Source organism: Cryptotermes secundus, unplaced genomic scaffold (assembly GCF_002891405.2).
Source record: "Cryptotermes secundus unplaced genomic scaffold, Csec_1.0 scaffold620, whole genome shotgun sequence".
Taxonomy (NCBI): domain Eukaryota; kingdom Metazoa; phylum Arthropoda; class Insecta; order Blattodea; family Kalotermitidae; genus Cryptotermes; species Cryptotermes secundus.
This window is the reverse complement of record NW_019723312.1, coordinates 137,459-165,134: the sequence shown is the minus strand read 5'-3', so window position 1 is coordinate 165,134 and position 27,676 is coordinate 137,459. Positions and strand designations below refer to the sequence as shown.

Genomic DNA, 27,676 nt, shown 5'->3' with positions numbered 1-27,676 from the left:
ACTGTAGTGTAAACTTACATATTTGGAAAGCCCAATGGGCATGACAGCAGTAGGCATACCTTACATTCATCACAAATCTGCTAATTTCATGGAGGATGAAATCAAAGAAATAGAGGGTTTATTGTTTTACAGTGAATGCACCTGTGGGATGGTCCTGAACAAGGTGGTTTAGCCAGGTGCTGGAAGACATGAAAAAGAGAGGAAAGAGGTATTAAGAGATTGAATGAAGGCTTATCAGAAGAAAGAATAGGTTTGAGACTTTCATTTGTTGAGGTATCCAGTTTTCCACCAGTTTCTTTAAACATTTCTCTGGTATCTACCTCTTATTTCTCATAAACATATTCATCATTCATTGTTTCACTCCCTTGCCACAGTGAGGCACAGGATTTGGCAGGGACAAGGATGGCTGGTTGCAGAACTTTCTGGATATATATTGGCTTCTAGTGAACAGCCTGTCACTCAGGTTTGCACAGCAAATGGAAGTGACAAAGCAAGGAAGGGAGGAATATCCTGGGCTGTAAGAGGGATGCTTACACAGGTCATGTTCCATGTCTGGGTTGTTGGGGTGGAGCACAGTTACAGTTCCTTCCCTAAGGGTGTGGGTGGAGGATATGATGACGGTGTCTGGGAATGGAGCTCTGCCCAGTTGTGGCCGACTTGTCCGGACGTTTCTTCACCTTGGTTTTGGCTGGGTGTCCCATCTGCCTCGTGACCATACTAATAGGTGGGGTCCTGGTGCCCTCGATCTTAGGTCATCTGAGGGAGGCTGAAGGTCAAGGAAGATCACTTATGACCCAAGCGTTGTCTCCTTATATTACATCATTCAAACAGATCCCTAATTAGTGCTGCGAAATTTCGAATGAGGAGAATTTGTGTCGGATTGCAGTTACCATTCTTACCAACTGAGCCCTGGGCCATGGCCGCTATTGCGAGAGTTTGTAGTAGTTCCAGTATAAACGAAAGGTAGCAGTTCAATGTATGGTATGTCGTCGAACCCCGGCTGCGTTGTCAACGAATACGGTGTAGTTGGCTGTCGCTATGAAATAATTCGCGAAATAAGGAGGGAAGGGGGTTGTTATTTGTGAATGAAAATTGTTGTGCAGACGAAGTGAAGGTGCGCTTGAGAAGGAAAGTCGTACAGCAATATTTTCGTCTTTGTTTGTAGTGTTGGTTAATTTGTACTCGGTTTCTTCTCTGTTAAGATTTATATAAATAATAGGTCCGTGATTCCTGATGATTGTAATATCAGGTGAATGTGGATGTTATATCAAGAGATCAGTGCATGAGTGTCGTTGAAAGCTGACATGACAGTCGAGGATCCTTTTTTCGTGGTGAAAGAGTAAGTAGGTCTTATCTCGAGCATATATAATTTCATAAATGTGGTATGGGAGAATTTTACTTGGAAAAGACGCACCTGGACCTTCTTGACGCACGTCAGTGTTAGAGATTTGGTATTTTGTATTCAAATTTCAGTCCTTTGAAAGGACAACAAGAACATCATAATCACAGATCGCAGGTAGTTTTTTCGTATAACGTGCCTGGATTCCATTTAATGTTTCATGGCAATATGATAGATATCTGTCCATTATCATACAAAATGGTGCAGTATGACAGTGGTCTTCTATCAAGTAGTGAAATAAATAACATTCTTTTAGACCAGTTCTCTTATTATATCTGAATTGACTGCACTGTTTTCTCTTCATAGGGGTTTTGTAGAATTATAGCATCTGTGCACTTCTTTTTCATTTAATCTTGCAAAGAATCTTCTAAAGGATCACATTTTGTGATGTTAGCACAACTTACAAGGACCCATATGTGTGGTGCATATTGCCAGTTTCATGACAAATTTGAATAACTGCAAGACAAATCAATTATATTATTTGCTTATGATGTAAGGGAGGGTTATTTTTTTCCCCCTAAAGATGGAGACAGTACATCCTCTGAAACAAAATTTAACTTCAGCCAGACTACACGGCGTCACACCCCATAACTGTGATAGTTCCAAATCAAACATGATTTTTATTGATCTGTTCTTGACTGATGGTTCTGTGCGGATAGAAATGGAGTATATTGTCAACACAGATATGGTTTTACGGGCTGTGACATCATGTAGTTTGTAGATAGATACTGATGTTTTGGAGGAACCTGCCACCTCCATCTTCAGGATGGAATAGTATGGAACTGGGAAATCATGTTTTGGTCTCTGCACCTCAGTAGGAAGGACAAGGAATAAGGTCTCTTATTTTTCTTGATTCAGAGGGCTTTAAACCTTTAGACTTGTGGAGTAGTCCTCCTGTAGAGGAAATACCAATACCTGTCTACCAAACTACATGCTGTCACTTCCCAAGAGACTTTAATCTTCATAGTTACTGTCGTGAGAACCCAAGATCTTTCATGTGTTGCATGACTTCCATACTGCCTCGGGTTTCAAACCTGAAAAAGGATGAAGCAGTGTGTTTTTGTGAAATGTTTGTTAGCCATATACTAGACTGTACAGTGTGACATCACACAAGATTGTACACTCTTAACCCTTCAAAGCCCAGTGGTAATTATATGTACCACTTGCTTTAACATAAAAAAACTCTACATTCTGCCGACAAAGTGTATCTGTGTGTTACATTACATTACATCACATCACATCACATTGTGTTCCCTGGATCCAAATTTAGTCAAAACGACTGTAGGATGTGGAATATAATATATAAATACAAGAACATATGTACAGTACAACTGAAGTTTTCACACAAGAAAACCCAAGAAAACACATTGGTTACACATGAAGGTATTAAAAAATAAAGCCACATATATACATCAATATTGTCAACTCATGCTGTTTACACAGCCTTTAAATCAATGAGTTAGTGTTTTTTAGACAGTAGACTGAGTGTGTGCTTAAGTATCGTTTTAGTGCTAATTTATATTGTGCTTTTTCATTCATAAGACTTCTGAGATCAAATGGCAGATTATTGAAAACTTCGATCCCAACATAATATGCACTTTTCTGAAAGCATGAGAGGTTAGCAGCTGGTTTATGGAGATTAGTGCTTGTGGCTGGTCTGAAAATGTTCTTCATTATTTGTAATGAAGATCATTAATGAAAATATATACACATGGAAGGATTAAGATCTCTAGTCTCTTAAATAGATCTTTTCAAGAACTATTGGATTTGACACCCATAATGAGGTTAACGTTTTTTTTTTTTTGCAATGTCAATAACTTTATGCTGTCAGATGAATTACCCAAGAAAATTATTCCTTACTTCATTAAAGAGTGAAAGTGAGTGTCAGTGTTGCTGGTATGCAACATAAATCTAACTACATAACATGCTCCACTTAACTTTGGAACTAACTGGTTGAAATGGCTTTTGTGGTTTAAATGATTATCAGTTTGTAAGCCAAGGAATTTTATGTTTACTGCCTCTTATATATATTTGTTCTGTATGATGCTCACAATAAACAGCGACTGTTTCCCCAAACAGCATTAACTGGTTGGTCTCTGTGGTGGAGACGTAATGTGTTTCCTGTGAGGTACAGACTGAATTCTTATATATAAAGTCTCTGCATTCTGCCCACACAGTGTATATGTGTGTTCCATATGATTCTCACAATAAACAGCGACTGTTTCCCCAGACAGCATTAACCGGTTGGTCTCTGTGGTGGAGACGTAATGTGTTTCCTGTGAGGAAGGGACTGAACTTTTATATAATACATAGATGTTACTTGGTCTTTAAATGGTTAATATTCATTCCATGGAAGCCTCATATGTAATAACAGGTCATCATTAGGACACTGAAATTTTGATGGGAGTGTAATAATGAAATGGACTTAAGGAAATATCTTATGGAGATGTGAACTGGATATAGGTGGCTAAGGACTGGGCTTTGCGGTGTCCATTTTGGGTTCCGTAGTGAGTAGTAGTTTTTAACAGTTAATATACTATGACTTCTGTGGCAAGATGATTTGTGCACAAGTTAGTTTTGTCGGTGGCATTTGCTTTAATGCTGTGGTACTTTGCTGAAACTAATTACTTTAATGGTCAGTGTGACACACCCTTGTCATTCCCATGAGATATCACGTGCCGTGTGACTCATAACCTTTCTGGGACTTCCATTATGCATATGGTCTAGTAAATAACAGCTCATTTCTCATGGTAATTTAATTTTATTTTTTCACAAGGATTACAAGTCGATAGGGTCAGAGGATCATAGCGAAATCACGAACTGCTGCTATAGAATTTAGAGAATGTTAATGTTTTATTTTATGGTAAAATGTGTGTGTTGATGAAGGAAATGTTTATTTGGGGGATGGACCACATTATTGTTGATGTTGATAAACATGATAAGGATGACAGTCAATGAAATGGTCCCCATATCTTCCGTTATCACATGCTACTTATTTTAGAGGTTTGATGAAGATTGTCTCTCTGACAACATTTGACATGTATGTCCCAAGTTACGTTTGTGACTCCATTGTGATATTGTTATGAGCAGCTTAAATGATCTAAGTGCCATGGTGATCATTGTGATGATTGTTAAAGACTGTGACCCTCTAGTTTGTTTTAACTTATACTCTTGTAGGCGGATAGCAGTGTTTCAGAGGAACATGCACATATCAGCCACTTCTCCATCGTCCTATGTGATGTCACAGCCAAAAAGACCACTGTTATAATTTAAGGGGTCATTTGCATTTTCACAGATGTTTATTCCAGCAGTTTGTTGTTTGTCTTTTTTATCTGTAAACACAATGGAACACACATATAACATATGGGAAACATTTCCACATCTTGCAGAAGAATGTGATGTAATTTTGGCTTTAGTGGTGTAGCGGTGTTGTGTTTCCAAGTTGCTCTGACATTTCAGCATGCATTGCAGCCACCACTTTCAGGGTGAGTGAGACAGCTGGGTTAGTATATGGGTCTCAAAGTGGAAGTAAGGAGGGTGCATGGAGCATGATGAAGTCCATTCGGAAGGGGCCATGGTCTCGTATATAAATCTTACAGTGGTATATCTAGTGTACACTTGGTGTGTTACTTTCAGAGGGCTGTCACATCTCAGTGTTAATGACTTGGGGAGTACAACTTTCAGTTGCCCCAAGCCCTCATACCACTGCTGGGTACACTGTGGGCCCTTCAAAGACCCCTTACCATAATGCTAGAGCCATAACTATCCAAACTGAGGCCCTTTTGACATCTGTATGCCCTCACTGTGCAGACGTGAAGGCCTCTGTTCCCTGCTCACCCACAGCTGTGCTCTGGTGATGTGTATGGCATCCTCCTCCTATCAACATTTCCGAGAGGCCCGTATCATGTAGGGTTGCCACAGTATACATTGGCCAGTCAGCAACTCCATCATCAGCCTACATTGTTTCCTGTCCAAGGCCAGTAGGCTTACACAGTTTATCTGAAAGGCTTCCCATGACGAGCTTCAACAGCCGCTGGCCCAGTGGCACAGCGTTTGAAGTGCCTCTCCCCAGCCACTCCTTAATCTACTCAGACATGGTCAGATTGTAATTGCTGGTTTGGGATCGAGGAATGCATCTCATATCGCGTAAAGAGATAAATTGTTAATTATTTTTTGCAGTGATGTTTGTATAGCATTGAACAAGACACGAGGCCTATACCGTCGGTGGATTGATCTGCAAGACGATACAACTAATAGTGTATCTAAGGATGAAGTGGAGTGGACCACCACAGAATTACGAAATGCACTACGGAGCATTGAGTGGGATCTAGAGGATGTTGAAGACACTATAGATATCCTTTTCTGGCTTCTTCATGGTGTCTGTTTTGTCTGTTCCTGGCTGTTAATTGCCTGTGGCTTTCTGCGAACTTTTGCCTAAGGATCTATGAATTTAACTAGCTCATTCTGTAAAGCAGAGGCCTTCTTGAGAAGCTGATATTTGGACAACCAGTGAGGCAGTTACCTACCTTTTATGGAGTCTGGAAGTTTATTAATATATTCACAGGAGTCTCTCTCTGGACATAGATACCATAAAGAAAACACAGAAACTTTAGTTGATGCAAGTAAGGAGGTTGGTCTAGGAGTAAACACAGAGAAAACTAAGTACATGTTGCTTCTCATCACCAAAATGTAGGGCAAAACCATGACATAAAGATAGGTAACAGATGTTTTGAAAATGTGACACAGTTCACATATTTTGGAATGACAGTAACAAATCAAAACCTGATTGAGGAGGAAATTAAGAGGTGATTGAACTCGGGTAATGCTTGCTACCCTTCAGTCCAGAAATTTTTGTCTTCTCGTCTGCTGTCTAAAAACATAAAAATTAGAATATACAAAAGTATAATTTTACCTGTAGTTCTGTATGGGTGTGAAACCTGGTCTCTGACATTAAGGGAGGAACCTAGATGGAGGGTGTTTGAGAACAGGGTGTTGAGGAGAACATTTGGACTGAAGAGGGATGAAGTGGCAGGATGTTGGAGAAAACTGCATAATGAGGAGCTTCATAATTTGTACACTTCTCCAAGTATAATTAGAATGATCACGTCAAGGAGGATGAGGTGGGCAGGGCATGTAGCACAAATGGGGGAGAAGAGGAATGCATATAGGATATTGGTGGGAAAGCCAGAAGGAAAGAGACCACTAGGAAGATCAAGACTTAGGTGGGTGGCTAATATTAAAGTGGATCTTAGACAGGATGGGGTGATGTGAACTGGATTGATCTGGCTCGTGATAGGGGCGAGTGGAGGGCTCTTGTGAGCATGGTAATGAACCTTTGGGTTGCATAAAATGTTTGGTTGTTCTTGAATAGTTGCACAACTGGTGGCTCATCAAGAAGGGCTCAGCTGCATGACGTTAGCTTAGTTAGTTTAATGATGCCTACACAAGATATGACACCCTGGTTCGTAGCGTAGATGGGCTTTATCTTAATTACATTGTGCCTAGTCCTTGTTAAAAAGCCAATATTTGCTCAGCCTAGCAGGAAATTCTCCACCTTTTATGGAATTTGAAGTTTTCTTAACCACAACTGTTTTTCTGAGCTGGGTGAAACAGTTTGTTTGTTTGTTTGTTTGTTTGTGGTTCTTTTTCTTTGGGAGGTTGCAGGTTACTTTGTGGCAGTGTCGTCATCCACACCGTGTAGCCGTGAAGGTTAGGATTTATGGATAAAGAGTTGGAGAATGTTTTCAGGGAAGTGTCCATGGCGAAATTAAGGTACTGGCATGGTATCGGCCTGGAATGACTGAGAAAACCACGAGAATTCTGTCAGGATAACCAGCGCCCCAACTGAGATTTGAACCAAGCACCTTACGAATACAAGCCGAGAGCATTACCACTAGATCAACGTGTTCAGTATTTGTATGAAAGTCTTCACATCTGTTCCGAATATAGGAATATTGCTTTTAAGGGGGGTTTTATTGTCATTCACTTAGATAAGCATTGACAGGCATGCGGTTGCACGGCTTTGCTCTCTTGTGATATTCCGTAAGCCATAAGCTGAGTGGTAGTCTGTGTGGGTATTGTGCTGGAAAACAGGTATTATGAACATTAGTGGACTCAAGGATGATACTAGCCAAGGTAAACTGTAATTTAAACAGCAAATGAAATACAAGGTCACAGAAACTACATGCATGATATCACTGTATGACTCCTATTATATCCCTGTTGATAACATGCAATACTGTTCATTGCTACCAACATTCTCAATATGTTACATATAGAAGTATAACTTTTCCATAGATTACTGACTTCTGGGATGTGCTTCAGTAAATGTTTACTCATGTTGCAGAGGAATGTTTGTAAACATGTATGAGGTATCTTGCACAAACCAGAAGACAGTTCATAATCACCAGTGTGACCTCATACCTAACATGTAACTATTGTTTCCAGTACCCTACCTCAAACTTAAAAGAGAACACTGAAAGATGTTATGAAATTCACTCTGAAGTCATGTCAGTATGTACAGTAGTCATGGCTGTTAGTGTAATGTGTAAGTATTGTGGTACAGTTCAGTTCCTCATGCACAATCCTTTTGTTTAATTGAATGAGTGAATTTTAATTTCTTAATTGGATGGAATATCTCCTTTAAAACTTTAGCCACTAGCCATTGTGATATTGACAAGGAAAGTGACTACCCCCCAGTGAGGGATAGGTGCTAACACTTCCTCGCCATAAAACACATATCTGATGGTGTCATGTGTGTGTGTGTGTGTGGAATTCAAATGATGAATTTACTTCTTTGTGGGGGGGGGGTTGTATAATTGCATTGCTGAAAACATTCTGTAATAGTCAGAAGTCTCTCAGGTAATGCAACACAGAAACAGTCTTGTGTTTAAAGGTTGCATGCAGTCTTCTGTGATGTGACACCGTGTAGTTTGGTAGATGGGTACCGATATTTTGGAAGACTCTGCTGCTTCCACTTTCAAGGTGGAAGAATATGTTCATTGTGTCTTTTCTACCCTGAAGATGGAGGCAGCAGGTTCCTCTGAAATGTTGGTACCCATGTACCAAACTACATGGTATCACATCACAAGACCATAATCAGTGGGTGGGCATGTGTAGCGGTAGTACTCTAGACTTACTCATATTCTGAAAGTGTTCCAGTCAAATATCAGCCGTGACACAGCATATCCTGACTGAAGTTTTCTGTAGTTTTCCTCAGCCCCTTCAGACAGATGTCAGGATGATAGCTTTACTGTCCATGACCACTTTCTTCCAAATCTTTTTCAGCTCATAATTTATGATCCTATATTGTGTAGATATTGGTGTGTGACTATAGGTGGGGTATGGATTGCAGAATAGATTTATTGACCACTTATATACACTGCATGGAACTACAAGTAATTACAGCGCTACTGCTAATCTTCACAATTTAAAGATTCCCACAGCACACGCTGAGCTTTTTCCAGCCTGCTATGTCTCCAACAGTCATTCCCTAGCAATGGCTTCTAACAGCGGAGATTGTCCAGTTACCTGCTCTCATGTCCTATCTACAGAGCCACCCATGCAGAACTCTTCTACAGCGCCATCTCTTCTCAGCCTTCCTTGAAGAACTCAGCTGAACTAAACTCAGCCAGCCTGGGGTGCTCACCATGTAGCCTTGGAGTGGATCCAACAGAAAACACTGCTTCCAGCAGTTCTTCGATTGTTGTCATGGGCAGTTGCTTAGTGATACCTTGGGTATTATTTCCATGGGAATGTGTTTACAAAGCTATTGCTTAGAAATGGGCGTTTATTTATCTGTCTGTTTCATAGCAACAACTGCACACATTGTATGTTTCGAGGTCTTTGCCCATCAGGTGGTCTACATGCCCCAATACCCAAGCCCCCCCCCCCAAGATAGTGGCTTTGATACTCCCCACAGTGAGAACGTAGACCTCGTGAAGCCTGCAGTGTGACGCTGATTTTATAGGTTTATCTGGGGAGTGCCATTGTCTGCCTTATCTCTTCTTGTCTTTATGGCTGTTCCCATGTTCGTGTATGTTTGACTGTTATCTGATAGCCACGTTTTCACGACTGTTCTACTGCTTATATGGCAGGAGCTTTTATGTTGCCATAGTAAGTATCACTGTGATACCAGTATCACTCCCTGTATTGCATAATAAGGGCACTGAATGTCTTGCTAAATATATGATCCATTGAGGTAACATATTTAGGTTGGAGAACCTGACAGGAAGACACAAGTTTGGACACCTAGACAGTAGGTAGATAGGTAGAAGCTAATTTTGGTTGGAGACCCTGATAGGGAGAGACAAGTTCGGACACCTAGACAGTAGGTAGATAGGTAGAAGCTAATTTTGGTTGGAGACCCTGATAGGGAGAGACAAGTTCGGACACCTAGACAGTAGGTAGATAGGTAGAAGCTAATTTTGGTTGGAGACCCTGATAGGGAGAGACAAGTTCGGACACCTAGACAGTAGGTAGATAGGTAGAAGCTAATTTTGGTTGGAGACCCTGATAGGGAGAGACAAGTTCGGACACCTAGACAGTAGGTAGATAGGTAGAAGCTAATTTTGGTTGGAGACCCTGATAGGGAGAGACAAGTTCGGACACCTAGACAGTAGGTAGATAGGTAGAAGCTAAAGGGAAATTTACGCCATGCGTAATTAATCCGTTGCACTCCACGGGCCAATCAGACTGACTGATGTTTTGTTGTCAGTTTGTGCAACAGTCCTGTCAGTAGATGCCATGAAGTGTGACATTCTGATGCTTAGAAGGAAAAAAGCAGTCTTTCACATTGTCTATATGTGTTATCATTTGAAAGTCATCTGACAGAAGTACTGTGGAATTATCTATGTGACTGCATTTATGTACACTTTGATGAGCTGACAAGGGGTCTCCCAAGGGGGTGGATTGGCGTGGGGCTAAGAACTCACCTTAAAATATAACCTTGTTACGAAATGTCACAAAATGTGACACAGTTCAGATGTTTGGGAACAGCAATAACAAATCAAAACCTGATCCAGGAGGAAATTAAGAGGGGATTGAACTCGGGTAATGCTTGCTACAGTTCAGTCCAGAACCTTTTGTCTTCTCATGTGCTGCCTAAAAACATAAAAATTAGAATATACAGAATTAGAAATTTTTGCCTGTGGTTTTGTATGGGTTTGAAACTTGGTCTCTGACATTAAGGGAGGAACGGAGACTAGGGTATTTGAGAACAGGGTGTTGAGGAGAATATTTGGACCGAAGAGAGATGAAGTGACAGGAGGTTGGAGAAAAATGCATAATGAGGAGCTTTGTAACTTGTACTCTTTGCCGAGTATCATTAAAATGATGAAGTCAACGTCGATGAAATGGGCAGGGCATGTAGCACGAATGGAGAAGAGGAATGCTTGTAGGATATTTGTGGGAAAGCCAGAAGGAAAGAGACCACTAGGAAGACCAAGATGTAGGTGGGTGGGTAATATTTAAATGGATCTTAAGGAGATAGGCTGGGGTGGTATGGCCTGGATTGATCTGGCTCAGTATAGGTACCAGTGGAGGGCTTTTGTGAACACAGCAGTGAACCTTTGAGTTGAGTTGAGCTCTTGAGTAGTTGCATAACTGGCAGCTTCTCAAGAACGGCTCAGCTGCATGAACTTAGTTAGTTAGTTAGTTAGTTAGTTAGTTAGTTAGTTAGTTAGTTACATGCCCCTACTTCAGAAATATTGCCAAAGAATTTGATTTAGGGGAGTAACGAAACTCCTCTGCAGATGCTGCAGGTGTATTAGATCTTTGCAGCATCTGGACCGTGAAAGTTCGATGGAACAGAAAGTTTCAAGAAAGCAGTCTCTCTGAGTGAAACCTGTGTGTTGACATAACTTTGCAGGGCATTCAGTTTAATTTGTCATGCATGTCTTGGTGACACTGCACATGCGTGCGGAACCAAACTTAATTGGTGAAAGTCACACTCACTGGCCAACTGATTTGTTTGTATAGTCACAGTGGATGTGCAAAGGAGGTGACCTTGCAGAGTTCACAGTTACCATATCTCTGAGCTAGTTGTCTAGAAAATGTGGGGGCCTCAGCTTTACCTTTTTTACCTATACTATTGAAAAGTTTATGTAGACACTGTTTATCTTTAATGCTTTTTATTTATATATTTATGTTGAATTATATTAAGAGGAAAGGGGAACCTGAAACAATAAAGAAACCTGTGATTTGATAATGAAATTTAAAGAAATAAGTTGAGAGAGTGAGAATTGAGAACTGTCTCTAGAGTGGGGTATTCTAGGTTTGCAGGTCCCTCAGCTCTAGGTTAGTTGCCAGCATTCTTATGGTCACCATATATGACTTAGTATGTTGTCTCTGTTTAGTTACCACATGAGCATCTAGCAGTAATGCTTTAGGCTAACAATTTGATAGAGTCTGTTTGAATTACATTTGAATACCAGCTATCCTGATCCAGTTTTTGTGGTTTTCTTCAGTCCCCTGATGCAAATACTGGTACAGTATCTTGATTAGGCCACAACTAGTTCCTTCAAAATCCTTTCCAATTCATTACTCATCACACATTTCATCATTTAATGTAATATAGGGTGCACGCAATAGCGTAATTGGTTGAGGTACTGTATTACAAGCTGAAAGGTCGCGGGTTTGATTCCTGATGAGGTCATTGCATTTTTCAATTGACCTAATCCTTCCAGCCACACTATGGCCCTTGGAGTCTACTCAGCTTCTAACAGAAATGAGTGCCAGGAATCTTCCTGGGGGTAAAGGGCGGGCGGAGCGTAAGACTGACAACTTTACAGCCATCTGTTAACCGATTGTCTAGAAAATGTGGAAGCCTCGATGTCTCACAACCCTATGGGCCTCCACAGCCTGTTACAGGGATAGCTTTACCTTACCTTTTAATGCTATATAGACTAGATATTGAAAATTCCATAAAATAAATTAGAAAAAAGAATTTGGTTACTTCACTGTTATTCAGTAATGTACAATGAAATGGATTCGGAATGTAAAAATATTCCGAGTTATAATGGAAGAAGGTGGCAGTAATAAGTGACCGTTTTGCAGTTGATGTTGACAATGTTGATAATGTTTCGGAGGTGTGCTGTATAGGAAGCAGGGTGGGCCCCAGAACCAGTCGGGACACTGTGAACAAGAGAAAAATCCCTTCCCCCTGCTGGAAACCAAACTCTGATTCCTCGGCCATCTAACCCATAACCTGGTGCTATACCATCTGAGCTATCCTGTTGTCACGTAATGAGTTAAATTTTTGATAGCTTTTGTTGAGAATAACTTTTTTAATAACTGCTTTTCCAGCGTGTAATGAAGAAGGTGCACTGATTCCCACAAGTGGTATTGTGGGACAGAAACAGGTGACATTAGTTTTCACTGCTGCGTTACTAACTTTCATATCAGGCTCAGCCCAGAGTCTTGGAGTCCCCAGTTTCCCTGATGTCGTGTCCCCAAAATACATTTTACTGGGTAGGCTGGTGTAGCATTAGCGTTATAGGCTTATATATGGGAGGTGCTCGGTTCAAATCTTGGCCATGACACTAGCTGTCCCGATGGAGTCTCTTCATGGTTTCTCAGTCCCAGGCATATGTCAAGACAGTCCATCTTTTAAGCCATGACTGCTTTCTTTGAATTCCTTCCCAATTAATCCGTCATCCTGTTTGACAGCATATTCTGGATACTCTGACAGTGCCAAAGGACAATCCACAAGAAAGAAATTGCGTTTTCATGACCGAATTTCAGAACTGTGATCCTTAACTCTGACTTCACGCATTGTCGAGAAAAATCCAAGTAAATTTAAAATTGATAACAAGGAGCTGAGTAGCCGGAAAAGTTTTATTGACCAAACCCGGGAAGAAGTGAAGGTGAGTGTGCTTATTGCATGCACCCTGGCCACTTCCATTTGGACACAAGGGTACAAGTCAGCTGATACTCAGTCATGTGTGTGTTGTGTTGGTTAGAGTTGTCAGCGGAAGGAAGGACATTTAGAAGTAACCTGAGTATAGCACTGACAAAAGCAAAATTAATTAAATAAGGGAATTAAAGAAATATATATCATCACACAGGCTTTATTTCTGCCCTTATAATCTGAACTACATGTTGTGGTCAGTTAGATTGCCACTGTCCAGTGGCCATATACACAAACATTGTACAAAACTACAGAACTGTAAGAGCGTCAGACTTCTTTCTTTGTTTTAAAGTCTTCATGGCAGGAAGTATTCATATTGTCATCCGGGTTGTTAACATTGTGTAGTCTTGTAAGTAATGCATTGTTCTTCTTGGCCCAAACAGGGCTCCTTCTCTCCCCATCCCCTGGTTCCGAGTGACTTCATCTGTCGTCACCCAGCCTGTACAGTGTAAGTCCCTCTGGAAACCCCAACAAGAATTTAGAATCACTCTGTAGGCCAAATACATTGCTGCAAGGGTACTGCAGTTCTAAATTATTGTCAGGGTTTCTGGAGGGACTTATGAATTACCCAGTATATCCTGACCCTTGTCATTTTGACCCTGAAGATGTTATTGCCTAGTCCCCCTGAAACATTGGTATGTACCTACAAGACTGCATAAGGTCATGCTATATCTCAGGCAGTCACTGGCTTCCCATCGTGGCATCCTGTGTTCAATCCCAGGTCAGGTCACATGGAATTTGTGGTGTATGAAGTGGCGCTGGGGTAGGTTTTCTCCAGGTACTTCAGTTTCTGGTATGAATTCTCTTTCCACCAATTTCTACATGTTCATTAATTATCCTGTCATTGATGCTATGTAGTCTGGTTACTGACAGTATTGTTAAATAACAAAACGGTAAAGATAGAGCTGTCCCTGTGCTTAACTAATTAAGCACTATGCCATGAAGACGTACTCATACATTAAATAACAAACTAAAAAACTGCAAGATTGCACATTCATTGACATAACCCAGGAGACCATAAACTGAACTCTTGTTGATTTGTTTGCAGACTATGAAAGATAAGATGAACACATCCAGGGGCAGAGATTGGGACAGAACTGCTAGACAGGTATGCACACACAAGCACACAATGTCTTGTTGGTATGCAGAGGGTAAACTATACCTCTGAAGTTGTATCATTATCACATGGTGACATAAATCATTAGAATAATCTTGCAGACTGCACAGAACTGTTGCATGGATCACGTATCGTCCACATGCTACAAGTTGGATGATGCCGATCTAAATCTTTCACTGTGAAAACATGTTGGGACGTGTATTTTATGTAGAATTCCATGTGTTCTTACCTGAAGTGTGTTTCGCCCACAGCCACTTCTGGAGAACAGTCCAGTTCGAGTTCCAACAAGTCATGGAACCACGAAGTATTCAAAGCTGGAGAATGAACTGGACAGTCCAAATCGACATTTTCTGGATGACACACTCCAACAACAAAACCACATCGTGAGGACGCAAGATGAACAGCTGGATATGATTAGTGATTCAATTGGGACGCTCAAAACTGTGTCCCGACAGATTGGAAACGAGTTGGATGAGCAGGCTGTGTAAGTACCTGCATGCCCTGCAGACATTGTCACTCTGCACTCACGCGTCCAGTGCCCCTACTTGATGGTACCATGTGTTCCTTCTGTCATAATTGTCAATGTGGTCAACAGTGCTGTTCTGGTACCTGAAGGTTCAACACTAAAATCACATTAGCCTGCCATTTTACCCCGTTGTGAGCGACTGGAACTTTACCCTGCCCTTCTTTGTTTTAGGATGCTAGATGAGTTTGGGAATGAACTGGAAAACACAGACTCTAAACTCGACACCGCAATGAAGAAAGTCGCTAAGGTACTTCATATGTCAAATGGTGAGTAGGAGAAGCTTGCTTCTCTTGATGATTAGTATAGAGCAGGCACGTCCAACGTGTCGATCTCATAGGCCTATAAGGAAATTATACATGAAAAGCATGTAAATTCACTTGTAATATAATATGATTATATTCAGATTTTGAAGGGAAAATACGTATTAAAGTAGTCTGTACTCTTAATGTATGTTGCTTTTACAACAGACATCATGTGTCGTGTTATTTTTACCAATATTTTTGCTTAAAGCGAAGTATGACGATAGGAGGGGGTGGTAGATCACTGGCAGTTTTGACACTAAAAAGTCGATCACAACCTGTTTGAAGTTGGTCATGCCTGGTCTAGAGAAACAGATGAAAGTTCTGTTTGGGTGACAGGATCTTAATCCTTTGAAGCACAGCTGTAATTACTGTATGTATGTGACACCTGCTGTAATGTTAAGATTCATTTGTTCTTCTTGTAGTGTTTTGTGACATAACTGTCCATTGTGCATGATGATAACAATGATGATAACGGTGACAATAACATCAGTAACAAGACAGTAACATCTGTGATGATGTATGTTGAAGTAAGGTCTGAAACTGGATAAGCAACTTATATGTTTTGTGTTTCCAGATCGAAGGCAATGGATTGCTATTGCAGTTCTATCGGGAATAATCATAGTTGTCATCATTCTTTTTATCTTCACTTGAAGAGTTCCGCAGCCGTTGGGATAAGCGGCAGGATGTCTGTTTCATATGTTTAGTGTAATTAGCCCCTTGTTAGTCATGTGGAGGTCATAGATATACTGCAGTAAGTCTGATGTGACACACAGCATGACACAGTTGCTCCAGGAGGTCATGAACGTGAGTGGGTGCTTATATAACTTCAGTGTTTACAAATCTATTAGGCTTTTGTTTTCTAAATAGAATGATCAGTTAATTTTGTAATCCTGTGTGTGTCTTTCTACATCTTAAAGTAAATTATTTGTTTGCCAACAAAAAGCACAGTAATTTTATCTATCATGAATTTTAAATTATTAGAAATAATGGTCGTCATAGTGAGAAATTTTTCTGCATTATTATGCAGTGCTGTTCATAATCTTAGTGCTTCATGAAACTATAAGCAACGCATAGTAACATAAATCTCAGTAGATAGGGATGTGTGAACTCTGGGCCGTGCGTTGGAAGTGCATCTTGAAAAATTCTACCTGGCCTGTAGCAATACTGCGGCATTTTTAATTGTGTGATCCACAAACACAGTACAGAGTAAGTATTGCAGTCATAAAAGTGTAAGAGAATAAATGATTCTAAATTTTGATGGGAAATCAAATTGTGTTTGATCTCATTTTGTGCATCTAAAACTGGTTGTAAGGCAGAGTTTATGTATAAATAATTCCGTCTTCTCAGAAGCAGGCAGCAAGCAAAGCTTTGCTCGTTAGCAGCTTCTTGCAGCTTTCTTGTTGGGCTTACTCTTCAGCCCTGAAGATGAAGGATACATGTTCCTCTGAAACGTCTTTTGACTTTCAGCAGACTACGTGGTGTTATATCCCAGAAGATAGAACTCTTCATAACCACTGCTGTGAGAACCTCGAGTCTTACAAGTCCTAATGGTTTTGCATTGCAGTAAGTGAGGCAGGGCTTTGTAGCTGTCTTGACCGATATTTTCTGTGGTTTTCCTTAGTTCCTTCAGGCACATGCTAGGATAGTAGATCATAACTGCTTTCAGAGGCTTTCCAATTTATAATTAATCTATTTTCCGACAATTGAACGGTATATAAGCTTGTTACTGACAACTTTATGAAACAAAAAAATTTAGCAAATATGTACTGAAAATAATGGAATTATGCTTCTTAAAGAAAGGCATTCATAAATACAAAATTGAATGGTACCAGACTTAACTGGGTTACATATTTTTCAATGAAAATTAAAGTTACTGAAACCAAAGGAACTACAATCAGGGGAAAGAATTTTAATTTTAAGTGACTATTCTCAGAAATGCAACTGTTGTATTGGGTGGACACATGTATGTTTTTTTAATCAAGGTGCGTAATGCCTTATAGTTTCATAAAGCAATGAAATGGTGCACAGATTTTGAATATCCTATAGCTGCATTGTTGACTGGTATTTCCTGTTCAGGGCTGTACTGTACTGTGAGGAGGTTAAACTCATATTATAGATTAAGAAGCAATCAAATTTATAATTTATTACATACAGATTACCAAAGTGGTATGTTTAGTTGTGAGGTAGATGTATACCCGTCTGAAGAGAGTTTAAAATAAAAGTAGTGCAATATGTCCACGCGCAGAGCAGTGGTTCTAAACCTGTGGGTTGTGAAGGTTATCATGGAGGGTTGCACAGATGTTTTTCTTAAAACAACAGTTCAAGAACATGCCACCTGAGATAGCATGGGGATAACTTCTTTTGATTAAAAGGTGGTGTCGACAGTCACGAAAGACTGTTTTCTCACAAAAAGGGGTGCCAAAGAAGAAAGCTGGAGAAGCACTGGTCTAGAGGGACATTTTATACCACACTTAACTTTGTGGTAAGGAAATTTTTTTACTAGAGTAGTTAACTGGGTACATTATTACCTATTGTAGCCTTTAATGGTGATTCAGTGGTGATATCCTGTTATGGCATGATTGGACTGAGCGGAAGTGGAGTGTGTTGTCAGCGTTCAGAGGAACCTACTGTTGCTGTCTTCAAAGCAGAGGAATTCTACCTATGTGATCAGCGCTTTTCCATCCGACTTGATTATTTCTGCACTCCTTGCTGGTTTGCTCTTCATAGAATGGCCCTCTTAAGGGCCATCAGTTTATGTACAGCCCTGCCATCCCTCCCTGTATATGGCATACAGTTTTATTGCTCGACTTACGCTTGGAGGCGCCAGGTTCCTCCGAAACATTGGCAAACTAGGTCACTTCAATGCAAGGTCATTATTCGAAACAGGTTGAAAACCACAGGTACATTTTTGGTGTAGAGTCTTGTTGTTAAGTGCCATTCGATGAAACACTGATGATATCTTCCTTTACTATATTGAATTTATTATTTTCAGGCCCGTTTCTAAGGATAGACTGAAAAATGTAATAAACTTCAAATTTTTAAATGCTCTAGTAATAATTTGATATGTTGTATAGTAGGATATTAGATTGTATATAGATATGGAAAATGGACATTTAATTATTGTTTGGTAGCTTTTAGAAATATTTATTCCATTTATATCAGTGCATCACCTCAAAAGAGATGAAATGTAGGTAAAATAAAATATTTTGTTTAAATTGTTGTTAATAGTTGGTGACTTGAAAAATAGCTGTATATGGTAGTAGGGAGGCTCTGCTCATGTCCTGACATGTCAGTAGCATTGGTATGATATTATTTTTTTTTTTTTTGCTGGCTTTAAATACATGGTACACTTTGTCTTAGAATGTAGGAGGTTTTGCCGTATGTATATAGCATTTCTCTTAATGTAATTAAATTAATGGTCGTACACGTTTCACATTTATTTCTTGGACCTCTGCTTATCATTTATGCTCTTAATAAAAGCACATACATCCAATCATGTATTTTGATGTTTCTGTGCAACTACATTGTCTCTGACTAACATGATAAATAAGAGTTCTCAGATATAACACCGTGTAGCCCACTGAAAGTCAACTGACGTTTCGGAGGAATATGTCCCCTCCACCTTAGGCGTCGGAGAAACCAGCCTGAAAACAGGTGGCAAGCACCTGCTTGCATGCTGATTCCTTGCTTGGCTTAATTTTCGATTCTGACGATGGAGGCGACATGTTCCTCTGAAATATTGGTTGCCTCAGTGGACTACACAAGATAGAACTCTTCATAACGACCTCTGTGAGAACCTCCCATCCTACAGATGATAGATATGTTAGGATGTAATAAGAGTCCATCTACTTTACAAACCAGGATACGTTATAACTTGTACAGGAAACCTTAAGGTGAAGTGTAAAGGTATCCCTGTAACAGGCCGTGAAGGCCCATAGGGCTGTGAGATGTCAAGGCTCCCACATTTTCTAGACAATCAGCTCACAGATGGCAGTGAGATTGTTAGCCTTATGCACTGGCCACCCTTTACCCCCAGGAAGATTCCTGGTACTCATTTCTGTCAGAGGCTGAGTCGACCCCAGGGTCGTAGTGCGGCTGAAAGGATTAGGTAAATTGAAAAATCCAGTGACCTCATTGGGAACTGAACTTGCGACCTTGCCATCGGCTTATGAAAACTGGAAGACTGTAGAAAATGAAATCTGGTAGCTTTTTAATGAAGATGGACAGTCAGTATCATTAACTGATGACTACGTACCTTCATTCCCATGGTAAGTAGAGTTTATAAGCCGTACTTTAAAACCGTTAAACCAAATCTGTGGTAGTAGAAGCCATGTTAGTCAGGGGCTGGGCATATTTAGATTTCTGTGTGCTGGAATTACAAGATATCTCTCTCATAGTTTAGTGACTGTTTACAATTAGTATGTCTGGACTTCATTATCCAGTTTTCCAAACAGAACATGTTTCAGAAAAGCTGAATCTCTTTCTCGCCCCAGGAGAGGTACTGACCAAGTTTGGTACATTGCAAAGAGGTGATGTGTCACTGGACAACCCAAAAAGTGTTGTGTTCTGTTTGGAATACCAGATAATGGATGAGTTCAGAAGCCCAGTGTAACTGTACTATCATCAGAACTGTTATCTTGAAAATTAAGAAGTTATCTTTGGCATATCCTTCAAACGAAAACTAGAAACATACAGGTGTATGCTCGAAAGAAACATAANACGGTGCCAAATCCCAGAAGACTGCTTTCTTCATAGTCACCGCTGTGAAAGCCTCAAATCTTACATAATCATTATTATTTAGGATTTATTTTCAAATAACTTTGTTGCCAAAACTGTAAGAACTACACAATTCTGTGTTACACTGTTAAAGAGCTACTTTCATTGGTTATTTATGTTTTATTGTGTACAATATGTTGTCTTAGGCCTTAATGGTTCTATCTCCACACTTTTGGGAATAAACAAATTAAACATAGGAGACAGAACAAAAGGGATTTGTTTTTTTTTTCATAATGTGTATTGTAATTTGACTGAGTTTAATGATGGATATACGTACATCCCGTATGCCCAAAGGAACTAAATGCATTTATAACATGAAAAACAATGGAACTGGAGATTGAACCATTAAGAAACAAGTGACAGCTAGCAATATGTCTTTGCAGGAAGAGGTCCTGCTATCAGATACAAGATTCAAACATTGTATGTCTTACATTTGTAAGTAACAATTTGACACTTAAATCAAAATTGTCATGTCGCCCTACACGTCACAATATAATTGACGCTTCACAGTGAATAAATTGTTTATCTCCATTCCTCCATTAAATCTACAGTTTTAGTCAAGCCTTCAGGATTACTGTTCTGGGAGTGATGTCATGTAGTTTGGTAGATTTTACCAGTGTCCGAGAGGGGCCTGCTTGCTGCTTCCTGAAAACTCAGGAAGGTTGGTAATGATGAACTGGACTACACAGTGTCACATCCCAGAAGACACTAATCTTCACAGTCTTCACTGTGAGAATGCCAGAACACTCCTGCTAGACCGAATCTTCTTATTTCTTGTCGTTTCCTTACTGCCCTCCTTCCTTCATCTTCTTTCCTTGCCTCAGAATTACAGATCCTTGGTCATATGGCCCATAGGGTTGTGAGACGTCGAGGCTCCCACATTTTGTAGACACAGTTGGCTCACAGATGGCAGTGAGGTTGTCAGTCTCATGTGTTGGCCATTCTTTACTGCCAGGAAGATTCCTGGTACTCATTTCTGTTAGAGGCTGAGTCAACCCCAGGGTAACAGTGCGGCTGGAAGGATTAGGTCAATTGAAAAATCCAGTGACCTCATTAGGAATCAAAACCGTGGCTTTCTGGCTTGTGGCATAATACCTCAACCAACTATGCTACCAGGCCGCATCATAGCTCAAGCGGTTAATCGCTGGCTTCCCACTGTGGCGGCCCAGGTTCGATCCCGTGTCTGGTAAAGTGGGATTTGTGGTGCCCAGAGTAGCGCTGGGGCAGGTTTTCTCTGAGTACTTCGGTTTCCCCTGCCAATCTTCATTCCACCAATTGCTCCACAATCACCCTCACCTATCATCTGGGGCTGGTACAATAGGCCAGAAGTGGCCGCAGTACAAGGGACTTAGTCCCACCCCACTAGCAAAAAAAAAACTATACTACCATGTGCCCCAAGTTATATTAGTAAAAAATGACACATTTTTATGGACATTATCTGTTATTCTAATTTTTATTTGAAATGATGTTTCGGAGATTATAGTCTATCTCCATCTTCAATTTTAAAAGGTGTTCTGTTGGGCCAAACTGATAGTTAGAGCTCTATTGATTGCGCCAAACAGATTAGGGTGTTATGTGTGGACAGTGACACAGTACCGTCTCCAAGACCTTTCAAATAAAAATTAGGACTATGGATAATGTCCGGAGAACTGATCATTGTACTCGTTTGCCATTTTGGGAGTCAAGGAATTTCCAATAGGAAATCCAGAAAGAGATGAACCACACATGGGTCAGTATCTTTCAGCAGAAGTGGCAGAGGGTTTGAATGTTCGGCACTCATGTCAATTACTGTCTTTTGGGATGTGACACTGTACAATCTGATGTGAATTGACTGCCTTCATCTTCAGGGTAGAGGAGTAAGGCAGACATGACAAGATGTTATAGGAATATTGAAAGAACTTCGGTCAGGGCGCCAAGTGAACCGATAACAGCGAGGAGGGGGAATTGGCGATCAGCTGAATGACTATTAAGCCTGATGACGTCAGCCAACAGAAAAGGTAAGTTCTGGATTCTGTATGGATGTTAATGTTCGTATCAAAATACAGACAAATTTGTGTATCTACGAAATGTACATTAATGGAGTCATTATTTAATTGACTAAAGAGTTTCCGTTGTCACAGCTATGACTGGACCATTTTCTTCTTCGGGTCATAAATATATCTTTTGAAGTGCAGCGCTATTTTTATGGGTTCAGGATCTGGTGAAGTGTTCTGGGGTTGTGTCTGCTTTCCCTTCCTCTTGGTCATACCAGACAGCAGCTCGTACGTTGATTCATTCAGCCCATCTGGAAATTATGAAAACCCAGACTACAATATTTAGGAATATTTTAAGATGCTACAATATAAATGATAGTGTTCATGTTGCAGCCTATAAAGAATTAATTGTGTTTGTAAGAAACTTTAAATAAGTTTTAGAAGGACACGTTGTACGTAAAACGGTGAACCTGTGGCATTTGTTGAGTAAGGAAGAGGGAAGTTTGTTGCAACTGCCCTGGGATTTTGAGGCTGAAAAGGGTGCAGTAGCATGATACAACTGGGTAGTCCCTACAGAAAGGAATATGTATAAGTTAGAGCATAAGAAATTTCATATCCTGCAAAATTAAGAGTACTCTTTCACGTGGCATGCAACACCAAGAATTACATAATAAATTGGAGAGGAATGCGAAACTTGAGGTTCTCACAACGGGGAATATTAACACTACAATTTTCTGGATTGTGATGCTGTGTAATTTGGTAGATATACAGACATTTTGGACGAAAGTTCTGCCTGCATCTTATTCCACTCTAAAGACGAGGGTTGGAAATGGAGGCAGATATGATCAATCTGGTCTACTTTGTTCCAGGATGCCTCATCTTTTTTGGAAACTAATTCCAGTGCCTTAAGACACAACAATTATCATTCCCAGTAATGCTACACTTGCCTGCAACGTAACAGTTTCCTTTTGATGTGCTGGTTATTACCCCAGGTTTTCAACTGATCTTGAACATTACCTAGTTCTGAGGAGCCACTCCATCCCTGCTGAAGATGGAAGCCAATGATTCTTCAGAAACAGTGATACCTACCTACCAAACTACAGACATTCACATCTCACAGGATCTCAGATTGGACTGTGTTCCAGAACAGGATGTACATACCTGGAATACGTATTTTTACTTTTCCACTTTGTCCAAATGAACTTTCAATAATTCCCGTTTCTCCTGTTGATAGTTCAACTTGTAACCCCACAAACAATTGAATGTTGGTTTCTTTTTTAAACATGTTCTTTCCGATCACTTCATACTGATTTGATGCCCTGTCAATGATTCCACTTTTGCATTTCTCCTTATAAATCTTTAGTCTCGGCAACACAGTTGATGAGTAACTCTTATCTTCAATGCCTTCCAACAGATGTCCCCAGAATGCTAGTCTGCAGGTGTTCGTGTGAATATCAGTGTCCAATTTTGATCCTATAATGAGACAGTTAGGAAATGCTAGTACAGGCTTCTCAAATTCAAGCAAAGCGAACTGCTTAACTGGCATTTCTTTTGCTGTTATACTTGTGTCATCCTTCTGTGAGTCAAACAACAGTTCTTCTTGAAACTTGTATTCTTTATCAAAATCAAAGGAATTATCATTGGCTGTGTTCCTAGAATCTTGCAACAAACTGAAGAATGATAACTTTGCCATTACTGTTTCATGGCCTATGCTAATATGGAACTTTGCTTTTGTACTCAAACTTCCTTTGAAGTACTTTATTTTCTGGACAGAAATGATGGCTGATGAAATGGCTGGGACATATCCAGGCATACAGACTATGCCTCGCTCCAGCTGATTGGGGTCAAACTGAGAAATGCAGATGCCAATTCGATCGCCCTGTACTGCACGTTCTACTGGTCTCCTGAACATCTGCAGTGACTTCACTTTCTTAGTTACGTGCACAGATGGTATTTCGACTGTCTGAAAATGAAATGAAATCATCTTGAACTTTCTCCTGTTATTGGCTGCATAAATATATCAAGGAGTAGAATTCTATTCATTCTGGTCCGTCACACTAGTTAATTATTATAGCATGATTTGACAACACCGTCCAGTGAGACTCAGTATATATTTATATAGTGCCTTTACATGTTTCAGCCAGTTGTGACAATCTTCAGAAAGCTATAACATGTTAAGGAACTACTGTTACATAGATTGTAATACATAAACTTTTAGTTTTGTATAAAGATTTTTAATTAAGCTAAAAGGTGTTTAAGTTGAAAATAAATAACTAATGTTCTTAGTATTTAAAATCTTGAACTGCTGAGGTTTGTATCTCTGTGCCTCTTCTGTGAAAATGGAAGACAGTATCTGTGTTGTTTTTCTTTTCGTTGTGTATTGAGGCACTCAACAACACAGGCTGTGCTGGCAAATGTTCAGACTGGGTACTCACTGAATACAAGTCACAAGTGTTATTGCTTAAGGCAAGTTGCCTGGCAAATGCTGGTAATGATAACAAAATCATAATCTTTGAGTGCTTTAGGGGGCTGGAGGGGATTACAGCAGCAGGCAAAGGGGGAGGAATCCTCAAGCATAATCCCCAACATCCACAGGACTGCTTTTCATGGCTTGAATATAGGGATGTTAGAAATTATGCAAGAAGGAACTTTGTAACAGGCTTTTCATGTGACTGCTATGCGAGCTATGGGAAAGTGTGATGTGTGTATAGAATTTTTATGCAGAAACCTTTTAGACAACAGAGATAGAAAGAATGCACCTCCACAGGTGCAGTTACCAGACTACACATACATCATTGACATTGACAGCTCCTTGCAACACAGTGCCCGTCATGACAGTGCCTTGGCCACGAACACCAAAGCAGTGATCAACCGCAAAAAGGAATGGACTCAAGATGTGACGTTCTGGTACAAAGGCAAATTTCTGTAATGTCTCCGTGAGGTCTTGCAACCCTGGAACATAAATATCATGAGCCAGTGTTATACTAGATGAAGGATCAGACTGGGACTTTGCCTAAAATTCGCTACTTTAAATACGACCAAAAATTGTCCTTAGTTTCAAATGTTCCTACAAGCTGCAGTTAATATGCAGGATTTTCTGCTTGTCAGATGTCTGTCTGTGCCTTAGAAAAAGTAGGTTTCACCAAGACTGAGTCCAGTGCTTGAAGTACAAGAATATAACAGTAATAATAACAATAATAGTAATAATAACAGACACCATGCCCAAAATAAAACTAAATCAACAAAACATTGAAATAATTACTCAGCCAGTTGTTCATGGAAAACAATGGCTATACAATGTATCTCATGGCAGTGCCTCTGAAGAATGTCGTCTTCAGGTATTTGGCACCATGTAGATCTTGTGTGAACTAACGTTTCAGAGGAACGTATCGCCTCCATCTTCAAGGTAGAAAAATCCAGGAGCAAGGAACCAGCAAGGCTGCGGACCTGCTCATGCTCGTTCTTCACTCATGGATTTTTCTACCTTGAAGATGGAGGTGATACATACCTCTGAAACATTGGTTCACATAAGATCCACATGGTGCCAAATCCCAGAAGATGGCATTCTTCAATGGCTATACAATTTTGTCTAATTTGAAGAGTATGTGGGCTTCTGGGCTGTAATCCTGTGTAGTCTGAAAAAAGAAAAAGCCCAACAGTTCAGAGGAACATAACCACCTCCATCTTCAGAGGCAGTGAGTAATCCAAGCAAGAGACCAGCTTGAAGCAGACAGTAAGTGAACTTATCTAACAGAATACAGAAGCTGCATACCTACAGGTAAAGAACTCTGTACACCTTCTGAGCCCCCAGGATTTGCTGCAACACTCACAACAGGGGCATCCTTAAATACTGAGTTAGCTAATGTCAGCTTCATTCTCTTTGTCATCTGCAATGAAACAACTGCAGTAAGTCTTTTTATGGTGTTTCTGGTTACCACAGTCCTGAAGCCCTACCAAATTGTGACATGTGCTACGAAATATATGGCATTATCCTCCTAAGCTAGTTTACTTATGAAGATATGTGCGTTCAGTAACCTTATCAATCAATGCTGTCCGTTTTCCTTCAGGCAGCAGATCTGTTTTATTTAGTACCACAATCATCTTCTGGCAGGTCACCTCACCGATAACAAGGCATTCAGCTGTCTGTGTCTGCATTCCTTTAGTGACATCAACTACAAGAATCATCAAATCAATAATCTGTGCCCCTGAAAAGTCATAAAGACCGGTAATCTATTGTCAACTGTTAGATGCTGGTATAGTTTTATTTATCACTCTTTAAATGCTAGGAGCCAGGATAGCTCAGATGGCACAGTGACTAGGTTATGCATTGAAGACCATGAAATCATGATTCAATACCCAGAAGAGGCAACAGACCTCTCCTCCAGCATTCAAACCCGCTTTGGGGGCCACCCAGACTACTACCCAATGATTACAGTGGGCTCCTTCCCTGGGAATAAAGCAGTAGGAATATAAAGCTGACCACTCACCTCCATCTAGCACTCCCACATAATCTTCATTGCCTGATGATTAATTGAGCACAGTGAACAATTCTGCTTTACTTTATTCCATTACTAAGAAAATTATGTGGTAGAAGTACAGAAGAGTGTGCCCAACTTTACAACCAATGGACAGAAGTGCTGCTACACCCATGCATATTAGCAAAAACAAAGCATATTCTGTAAGACATTATATAAGTTGTGCAGCTGTGAAATACCTGACAATCAACCCAACATTTATTAATTAAAACAACCCCCAGGTTCCCCTGTTGTCTTAATTTTAATTATTTATATTAAGAGGGTAATTCTACATTCACTTGATATGGTACTAAATTTATTAAATATGCATTGGAACGACTGTTTTCTGTGGTTAAGGAATAGTGTGGCAGGAAATGGGAAATGAAATTACGGTGACTGTTAACCATGAATTTGGAAAAGTGTGGGAAGAAAAGTGAATTATGTTGTGGAAGCTGATTGGCCAAAGATGTCAGGCCTTTACCTCCAATTATAGTGCGAATTAATGATGCGTGTCCAGGACAATCCACCAATGTTAGTTGTAGTTTTTCTTCTGAACACAAGTTCTTTAAATGTTGTGGCATATCAAGTAGGAGTGAACTAAAGCCCAAATCGATAGTGATTCCTCTTACTTGAGACTCAGGGTTTTTATCAAAACTTGCTGTACTTGCGGTAGTACTCAGAGCCTTTGCCAGTGAAGTTTTACCGCTATCAACGTGTCCTAATATACCAACATTTAAATTTAACACAGAGCTGCTCATATTTGTTTCTTACGGAACGTCTACACAAACTCAAACCGCGTAACCTTTCACGACGACGTATTCCATGCGTAGTGTAGTTCACTAATTCCGGTTTTGCACATAACTTTACAGGAATCACTGTTAGTTGACAAAGTGCTTAAAAAACTTCCGTTGACAGATAAACAAAAGGAATTAATTTAAGGCTTTATAATGTCATAATACATCACTCATTCCCATTCAACGAATTCGGCTTTTGCTACTTCGTTGTTCATTTGTCTCTTATAATTGCAGTATTTACCACTAGGCGCCACTAGAAGTATACCAAAGTTCATAGACTGAAGATATACAATTATTTATTAATTTATATAGACATAAATTCCTTAGAATCCAGCTTAAACCAACTCAAGCGTTACAATGAATAATC

General features: G+C 40.0%; 2 protein-coding genes across 5 annotated transcripts; one reads left to right on the top strand and one right to left on the bottom strand.

The window, feature by feature from the left end:
- Positions 1–995: 995 nt before the first annotated feature.
- On the top strand, positions 996–18,691 carry LOC111861814 (syntaxin-6). The gene is made up of 7 exons (XM_023846701.2): positions 996–1,339; positions 5,579–5,751; positions 13,169–13,263; positions 14,356–14,415; positions 14,676–14,908; positions 15,122–15,216; positions 15,827–18,691. Exons 1-7 carry the CDS (start codon positions 1,305–1,307, stop codon positions 15,901–15,903), a joined length of 768 nt encoding a protein of 255 aa, XP_023702469.1. The 5' UTR covers positions 996–1,304; the 3' UTR covers positions 15,904–18,691.
- Positions 18,692–22,067: 3,376 nt separating this feature from the next.
- Positions 22,068–27,536, bottom strand: LOC111861825 (selenocysteine-specific elongation factor). 4 transcript variants are annotated; one of them, XR_002842330.1, is made up of 7 exons: positions 26,997–27,536; positions 26,037–26,206; positions 25,774–25,888; positions 24,793–24,953; positions 23,163–23,964; positions 22,949–23,046; positions 22,231–22,312 (listed from the first exon to the last, which is right to left on the bottom strand). XR_002842330.1 is itself a non-coding variant. In XM_023846720.1 (6 exons), the coding sequence occupies exons 1-6, from the start codon at positions 27,271–27,273 to the stop codon at positions 22,149–22,151; spliced, it is 1,689 nt and encodes a 562-aa protein (XP_023702488.1). In that variant the 5' UTR covers positions 27,274–27,536; the 3' UTR covers positions 22,068–22,148. The 4 variants fall into 4 exon arrangements, 2 of the variants coding, with proteins under 2 accessions (XP_023702488.1, XP_033606355.1); XR_002842331.1 differs by having other exon boundaries at positions 22,949–23,043; XM_023846720.1 differs by lacking the exon at positions 22,949–23,046 and having other exon boundaries at positions 22,068–22,312.
- Between the last annotated feature and the right edge of the window lie 140 nt (positions 27,537–27,676).

Coding starts and splice junctions, on each gene's coding strand:
- LOC111861814 (XM_023846701.2), top strand. CDS start 1,305: ATGACAGTCGAGGATCCTTTTTTCGTGGTGAAAGA. Junction 13,264..14,355: donor AAACCCGGGAAGAAGTGAAG/GTGAGTGTGCTT, acceptor ATTTGTTTGCAG/ACTATGAAAGATAAGATGAA. Junction 14,416..14,675: donor GGGACAGAACTGCTAGACAG/GTATGCACACAC, acceptor TTTCGCCCACAG/CCACTTCTGGAGAACAGTCC.
- LOC111861825 (XM_023846720.1), bottom strand. CDS start 27,273: ATGAGCAGCTCTGTGTTAAATTTAAATGTTGGTATATTAGGACACGTT. Junction 26,207..26,996: donor AATTCGCACTATAATTGGAG/GTAAAGGCCTGA, acceptor ATGACTTTTCAG/GGGCACAGATTATTGATTTG. Junction 24,954..25,773: donor ACAGAGTTCTTTACCTGTAG/GTATGCAGCTTC, acceptor TTTATGTTCCAG/GGTTGCAAGACCTCACGGAG.